At 37.4% G+C, this 8,783-nt stretch overlaps 1 protein-coding gene across 5 annotated transcripts in view; it reads right to left on the bottom strand.

Moving 5' to 3' along the window:
- Positions 1-8,783, bottom strand: part of LOC110018044 (formin-like protein 3) — a 114,808-nt gene that overhangs the window by 97,265 nt on the left and 8,760 nt on the right. For all 5 annotated transcript variants that reach the window (XM_020715266.1, XM_020715265.1, XM_020715267.1 and 2 more), the window contains exon 7: positions 8,386-8,512. In XM_020715266.1, the coding sequence (XP_020570925.1) occupies positions 8,386-8,512 (127 nt within the window). The remainder of the gene's footprint in view (positions 1-8,385; positions 8,513-8,783) is intronic.

Here is an 8,783-nt window from a genome sequence, read left to right as displayed (position 1 = left end):
GCGAATTGTGCAGAAGGCCACCCTAAGGCTCAAAAGGTCCTATAGGGATCCCTTTTGGGTTTCCTCATGTTGGTTTCACCCTTCTAAATGCTAGAAGTCGATACCACACACTTGGAACCACAAAAGAGGACGGAAATAGGTCGAATTAAAACGAGGCGGGCACCACTTCTAAGGTTCTAAGATAGTCAAGGGAGGTCCCTAAGGCTAGATCCTAAACCCTAAGAGGAATACTAGACCTCACGAAAATTGAGGTCAACAGCGTGTAATGTGTAGACAAGGGATATGGGATACAAAGATAAAGGTTGTGGAGTACAAAATAGAAGAGAAATTGAATACAAAACAAAGACTCTGATACCACTCTGCAACACTACAAGTCCAGAAGGCCTGGGAACACAGGACATGATGAAAAGAATTGAACTTATTTTGTATTTTCAAAAGAAAAAGGGTATATAAATAATAAAAAAAGAAATAAATAATTTAATTTTATTCAATAAATAAGAGTTCAACTTATACAACTGAAAAAAAATGAGAAATTAAAATAAAAATAATGAAGCAACTACCAAAACCTAGAAAGAGAAATACAATAACTAATAGGAAACTAAAAATACTGAAAGTAAATATAAAGTTAGAAAGTTTGCTCCGCTGGATACGGTCCAGTGAGTGCCTGGGTCAAACATGTTATATAAAAATATCAACGGGTGAGTTTAAAATCAAACTTAGTAAATAAAAATGATTTATTAAATCATAAACGACAAACTAATAAAACATGCAGTATGAACAACAAAAAAGAATAATTTATTGTGTATAATAAAATTTACACATGCACTTTTATGTAAATATTTATATATTACAATATCAGGTGTTTTAACATAGATATGACTGATCAATCTCAATATATATATATATATCTGTGTGTGTGTGTGTGTGTGTGTGTGTGTGGTTGGTTTACAATGACACCCTGGAATAATAAAAAGTACCACCAATCCCATAAAAATTCATTGATTTCTCTGAGGATTTGTCGATCCGGCTAGCCATAACAAAAGAGTTTAATAATGACATAATAATATTGTAATATCAGTCATATTTGATGCATCAAAATCAAAACACTGGAATATAACTACAAAATGTCCACCAATATTTATAAACAACTATGAAATAGAAATGATGAGATTTATCATATCAAAGATACAAAAAAAATAATAAATATTGAAATCACGGAATGTGAACAATTAAGCACAAAGTTAATCAGCAATGCGGCAACGTTAATTACACCTTAAGGTCATTATGAGCAAAAATAAAAACTACTATAAATATATGAATGAAATTTAAAGGGTATGAATCACAACCTTACAATTAACTTAGAATCTAATACAATTAGCAATGATAACGCCACTAACTAGGAAGGAAACGCTTATCCCATAATAAAGAGCAATTACTTACTTCAAGGCGACAAATGTGATACCTCAACCAATTTAACCGTTCGACGATCGATCTTACACCAATTAAAAAATAAGATTAAATAATTATGCAGTTGAGTTTTATCATTAAATCAGGTATAACCTACTCTACTTTCATTGCTATTATTATTATTATTATCATTAATGATTTATTATTATTATTATCATTAATGATTTATTATTATTATAATATTTTTAAAAGTAAGAAGTTATAAACATTAACCTAGCAAACAATTAAAATAATATCTTTTTTTGTTTTTCTTTTGAATGGGAAGAAATTTTTTTTTATTTCTAAATAAAATTTTGGGGAATTTACATGCATAATACCTGTCCCTAAAAATAACAAAAATAAAAACTTTATTAAATGTATAGGTTCTTAGACCCTGTTTTCCTCTGTTTGCCTTAAATCTCGGGTTAAGAAACCCCGTTGGAAGATGGATTTATAGGATCCAGAGATGTTGAAGTGTGGCTAAGGGAAATGGGAGATAGACGATGGTTACCTTCCTCGATGGTTTGGGGTAGGAGCAGACGGGAAAAGTAAAGTGTCACGATTCCATCATTGGCTTCTTGACAAGCTCAAAGCACGACTGTATCGCACGGGTGCGGTCACAGGGTTAATTCTTTTGAGCGAAAATAGACGGAGAGGGAGGAGGGGATTGGAGGGGTATTGGTGGCTATAGGACGAGGAGAGGGAGAGCTAAGGAATTGGCAGTGTTGTGATGCCCTAGTCCAATCTTATATAAAACTAAGAGGAGGAAAAAGGGGGAAGAAGAAAAGGAAAGTTGCGATTCGGAAAGGCAACGACAAAGAAGGAAAAGAAATAAATAGTGTAATAGCAGAAGAAACAGGGAATTTTTTGTGCTTACATGCATGACATGAGGATTTCGACATCAGGGTAGATCTACCAGAGTTTGATGGGAACTTGGAAAAGTCGAGGAAGAGAGAATGAAGTGATAAGATTACCGAGTGGGAAAGGCAGAGGAAAGAAATGCAGAGAAAATATCTTCCACCTCATTACTGCTAGAACATTTTTTTGAGACCATACCACTTGCAGCAGAGAGACCTATCAGTAGAAGAGTTCACGGCATAGTTTGAGCAGTTGCAAATGAAGTGTGAGTTTGTCAAGCCAGAGGAACACACCATAGTCCATTCCCGTTATTAGCAATGTTATGTAGTTACAGTCATATTAGTCACTAAGGGAAGACTAAACCAGTCTTTAAGGTGAAAATATAACAAAAACAGAGCAAACAACAATCGTCATTTAGACAGCAGTCCTCAGTTGGGCAGTCAACAACAGCTACAGCGACCGACAAGATTATACCACTGGAAGAGTTGGCAAGACAGGACAGAGGAATGATTAGACGAATCTGAGTGGAAAGAAGGCGGAAAAAAGTAGCTCGCCTAGTACATTGTCTGCTAGGTGTTTCAGATGCCATGACTAAGAGCACACAGCCTCCCGCTGTCCAACGAGTTGATCAAGTTGTTTCATTCACAAACCAAGGTGTCATCGAGGAAGTGTAGGAAGAGAAATTAGAGGATATTCCAAAAGAAAAACTTCAGCTCCAGGGTGACGAAAGAGAGATGTTAGTCATACAGAGAGTTCTGCAGTCAAAGCCAAAGAAAGATCAATCATGCTTAAGGCACGATATCCTTCGCACCAAATGTATGGTGAAGGGAAAAGTTTGCGGTTTGATTATCAACGGTGGAAGCTGTGAAAATATGGCGTCCACGCTGATAGTGAAGAAATTGGGATTGGCCGCATAGAAAAATCCTCAGTTTTATTCTTATTGGAAATGAGATATGGGTAGATAACAGTTCTTGGTTAAATTCTCAATTAGAAACTAATTACAAGAGCAAGTGTGGTACGCGTGTCATATTCTGTTAGGGGAGGTCGTAGCGGTTTGACTACAAAGCTTAGTCTAACACCTTCAAGAATACTTACTCATTTAAAAATGTGAAAAATAGATCGTACTATTACCTATCAAGAATGTCAGAGGTTTAGACGACACAAAGGAGGCATTAGCCTCAAGAGTCACCTTCATGGAGTCGGTTCAAAATGCTCCAGTGGCAATGGTGTTAGTCCTACTGGAGAGAACTAAAAAAGAAAGTGAGATATCGACATTGATACAGTCCCATGCTACGTGACTTCCAGAATGTGATGATTAACGGACTTCCAAGAGCATTATCGCCCTTGAGAGACAATCAGCACGCAATAAATCTCATATCTGGATCAGTGCTAGCAAACCGACCGGCCTTCAAATTGAGCACTGCGGAGTACAAGGAGTTGCAATAATAGGTAAAGGATCTTGTCGCGAGAGGGTTGGCCAGAGAGAGTACCAGCTCTTGTGTTGTCCCCGCCCTGATAGGACCCAAGAAGGATGGTTCATGGCGAAAGTCCATTGACAATAAGCTTATCAACATGATCACTATCAAGTATTGTTTCTCTATACCTTGCTTGGATGATCTCTTAGATCAGTTGCACGGAACCACCCTCTTTTCTAAAATTGACTTACGAAGTGGATACCACTAAATCTGAATAATCTTAGGACGCAGGATGGCTTATAGGAGTGGGCATTTATGCCATTCAGATGTTCTAACACGCCCGGCAGTTTTATGAAGCTGACAAATCAGGTGTTTCAGGATGCGGGTTTTTGTTATGTGTTATAAATATTTTTCAACATCATAACACACAAGGCAGCTATACTCAATAATATGCAAATTAACTACAATAAAATTTACTTCAGCACAATAAATTTTCTCCTCTAAATATCTAAAATTGTTACTCCTAGTAAATTAAGGTGTACTTTCAATTTCAATTAGTCCCTAGATTTAAAATGCAAGTATATGTATCACTTAAGTAATAAAGGGCACTAATGGAGTCCTAAGCAACAATCCCACAGGGAGGTGAAATTTTGTCTGGAAAATCATGCAAAAGCACAATATTTAAACTATAGAAAACTTAAGCAAGAAAACAATCAAAATTTATTTAATGTCACTGAAGAAACAACGTTTACTATACTAATCTCTGAACTTCAAAGTTAAATTTACTAAAAACTAAACTAGGTTTTGTGACCAAAAGTTCAATTTTAAGAAAGCATGTTTCTCCTTACAACGAGATTATAGTCAGTGAATTATCAAAATTAAGAAAATTGTATATCAAATATGAGGAATTATATTATGTATCTTTTTTACAAGTGATAAAGAACATTAGTTAATTCAGTGTTTAGTCCCTAAATATGTGGTTAAGTTGGGAAGATACCGACTCTCAATCCAAAGTTCTCACGCTCCCCTTGCCTGAGAGCTAACATCTCGCTTTATTTTTCCAAATGTCTGGACCAAATTGAAAATTTTAGTCTGTCACCCTAAAATCTCCAATTTCATGTCATCAATGAATATTTTCCTACCTATTTGCACTCAATCTCATGGACTACATTCTTATCTATAAAATCGAATGTGATTCTTATTTTGTTGTGGAAAGCAAAACCCTCTCGGATCGTATATTTCATAACAAATTTTAACAAATCAATTGGTCAGATTGAAAAGTAAATGGAATTCGAAGTTTGAATCATCACAAATATAAAATTAAAATATTGCACTACAATATTGATTATTCACATGATCATTTCTCTTTGAAGGGAGAAGAACAAAGAAATTTACTCATGATTCATGAGGAAGATACGACAAAACATGGATTTATATATAAAAACAGGTTTACAAAACAAAAAAAAAGTAAAACAACTTAACTCGATCTTTTCCCTGAGCAAATCCCATGAAATTCATTTGAATCTCTTTCTCTTTACAATAACACTCAAATCTCTCATTGAAATGTAAAGAATAAGAAACATCTCACTTTACCTCTCCTCTTACAACCCTTAGAGACACTTGCAATACTATCCCACAACTTGGAACTCGCGCCTCACTCACTAACACTCAACACACCACTTTTCCTGACATAAAAATACTCTTTTATAATGCAGGGAATTTACGAAGAGTCTCCATATGCACCCCTTCAAACTCCGTCCAGATTCAATGCATTTGTGAAAATAATCGTCTCTGGCGCCTAGGCGCTGTCTTCTATGTATTCTGGAGCTTAGGCGTCAGTTCAATTTTTGGAAAACGTCACTTTTGACTCCAAATTTTATACTTTTTGCATCATTTAAGCTTCAAATGCCTAAACTTAGTATACAAGCAAGAAAACATGAAAATATATTTCATTAAAGTGCAATATCACCAAATATAATCCTTAAATACATATGAAAAATTGGATTTTTTTTTTTGTGTATCAGTGGGGTACTTCAACGACATTCCGGTATACAGTTGATCCGACGAGAGCTTGCAGCACCTAAGGACGATCTTCGAGGTATTACGAGCAAAAAAAAAATATATGCCCATCCAAAGAAGTGCCACTTGATGACAGTTCGGGTATGTTTTTTGGGCTATATCATGTGTAGCTCAAGTATTCAAATGGACCGTACAAAAATCGATGTCATTGTGAGCTAGACCGCGCCGCAGTCTTTCATCAAGCTATGATAGTTTCTAGGACTAGCATCAATTTTCAGGCAATTCATCAGGAGGTTCCACGCCATCACCACTCCTTTGATAGAGCTTTAGAAGGGAGAGAAGTTCCAGTAGACAGAGGAAACTTAGAATAGTTTTGATGCACTAAATGAGAAGGTATCCATTCACCAGTTTTTGCATTACCAGATTTTAACCAAGTGTTTGAGATAGCATGTGATGCATCTGATGTGAAGAAAGGAGCAACGTTGAGCCAAAGAGGTCATCTCATCATCGCATTTTTCAATGAGAAGCTGAATGAGTCCAGGAGAAATACTCGACATACGACAAAAAGTTTTATTCTATTGTAAGAGCTCTTGAGCATAGAAGTCGCTGCCAACTGACAAGCAAGTTCACGTTATTCACGAACCACGAAGCCTTAAAATTCTATCACAACCAGGGTAAACTGAAGGCCCGACATACAACTTGGGTGGAGTTTTTAGTTTCGTTCTAGTTCATGCTTAAGCACAAGGCGAGGAGTCAGAACTGTATAGTAGATACATTAAGCCACCATCACTTGCTGATCAAAGTGACGCAGGCTCGATTCATGGGATTTGAATAGTAAAGGAGCTATGCGAGAAAGATGAGGATTTTGGAAAAAACTTGGAGCGGTGTCGGGAGAGCATAACGGGCAATACTACAGAGTTGATGATTACTTGTTCTACCAAAGTAAAATATACATTCCTAAATGTTCGTTGAGAGAGGTTCATGGAGGTCTTGCACTCATGAGAAAATATTTCTTCTGGCGCCCACTAGAGAGAGTATGGAGCGACATGTCCGGCAATGTCGGATTTAGCATATGGTAAAAACCAGAGGGCAGAATGCAGTGTTATACATTCCATTACCAGTATCGGAGGTGTCGTGAATGGATGTTAGCATGAATTTTGTGGTAGGACTTCCGAAGGCAGCAGAAAAAGGATTCAGTCATGGTCATGGGCATTAATTCTCTAAGATTATACAAATCGTACCAAGTCATTGGACACAAGATTCATCGCAAGTCGTTGACTTGTATTTCAGGGAGATTGTGAGGCAGCACAGGGTATCAAGTTCCTGGGTCACTTCTGGAGGACTCTGTGGGGAAAATTAATCACCAAACTTCAATTCAATTCAACAGCTTACCCATAGACGAACGGTAGGACGGAGGTAGTAAACAGAAGTCTTGAAAATCTGCTTAGATGCTTCGTTGGGAAGAATATCAAGCAGTAGGACCTGATGCTAGCTCAAGCTGAGCTTGCTTACAACATATATGTGAATCAGACTATGGGACACACCCCACTTGAGATTGTGTATTAATGCAACCCACGCACTCCACTTGAATTGGTACAACTCCTGCCGACGTTAGAGATTAATGACGATGTTGAGGAACGATTTAGAAACTACACGAGGAGATCGAAAAAGAGATCACTAAGCAAAATCTAAAATATCACGCATTTGCAAACAAGACAAGGAAAAAAATGACTTTTCAAGAAGGGAACCTGATATGGATCCTGCTGATAAAAAGAAAATTACCAATGCGATAATTCAAAAAACTTGAGTTCATAACAGATAGACCTTTCAAAATACTCCAAAAGTTGAATGACAATGCTTACAAAATCGATCTGTCAAGGGACTACAATATATCCGCCACGCTCAATGTCGTGGACTTGACACCATATTACAAAGGCCAACAGTTTTGACAAATAAAGTCGAAGCTCCCCCAAACACAGGAAACTGATGTGGGGGCTTAGTTGAACTGGTTCAGCAAGGATGTCAATCCAGTAGGAAGTTGGACCAGTCGGTTGATTCAATGAGCAGGAACTACAGCCCTTTCCCCTCACCCCACCTACTCTATCTAGCATTATATAAATGTTGCTTATGTGTTTTAGGGTTTGGTTTTGTTGATTTATGACTCCGGGTGTCTCCTTGTTGAGGTTGTATCTGAGGACATGTGGTGTTCTAGTTATATCCTGATCTGAGGTAATGATTATCTCCTCGGCACTTGGTTGTATTCCCCCTCCCCCTGCTCGTTGGTCCTCAACCAGCGCACCTCCAGACCCACCCAGCCGTCGAATCCCCGGCCTTCACTCTTTTGCTGTCGCAAGCTCCACCACAGTCCGCCTGCTATCTCTCCACCCCCCTGCTCGCTGATCCTCAACCAGCGCAACTCCTAACCAGTCTAGCCGTCGAATCCCCAGCCTTCCCTCTAATGCCCTCGCAAGCTCCACCGCAATCCGCCTACTATCTCTTCACCATCACTAGCAAAGTAAAATACCATTCTACCATAACTTCCAACATGGTCCAAAGTTGCCATGGAGATAAATCTAATTTACGTAAACTAAATCTTGTCAATTTTAAAATCAAACAAATAATGAATTTTTAAAATCATCAAACGTACCAAATGAATGATCTCTGGTTTGTTGGTGTTTGTTCCACGTCGAGCTATGCCCTTATCCATACCACGACCATCATCAATAACATTTGAGAAGAGACTCTCCAATTCTGAAATATCTATTTCAGGAGCCCTGTCCAGAATTATTCACGTCATGAGGTTTTAGAACTAGAATGCCATTCAACAAAATATCTTCCTCGATAATAAATATATTAGTTGCTGGTTTAGGGAAAACAACTTCCTCTATAATAAAACTATAAGTTGCTGGTTTAGGGAAAACAATGTTTTTAAGAAAACCTAAAACAATGCATCATCGACAAGAAAAAGATATTTCTTTGCATGGCATAATTCCAGTGTCATATAAACTCAATCACAAAAAAAGTAACTAGTTTACAACAATCAAA

The sequence above is a fragment of the Phalaenopsis equestris genome, unplaced genomic scaffold, assembly GCF_001263595.1.
Source record: "Phalaenopsis equestris unplaced genomic scaffold, ASM126359v1 Scaffold000002, whole genome shotgun sequence".
In the NCBI taxonomy this organism is placed as follows: domain Eukaryota; kingdom Viridiplantae; phylum Streptophyta; class Magnoliopsida; order Asparagales; family Orchidaceae; genus Phalaenopsis; species Phalaenopsis equestris.
This window is presented reverse-complemented; position numbering and strand designations above follow the sequence as displayed.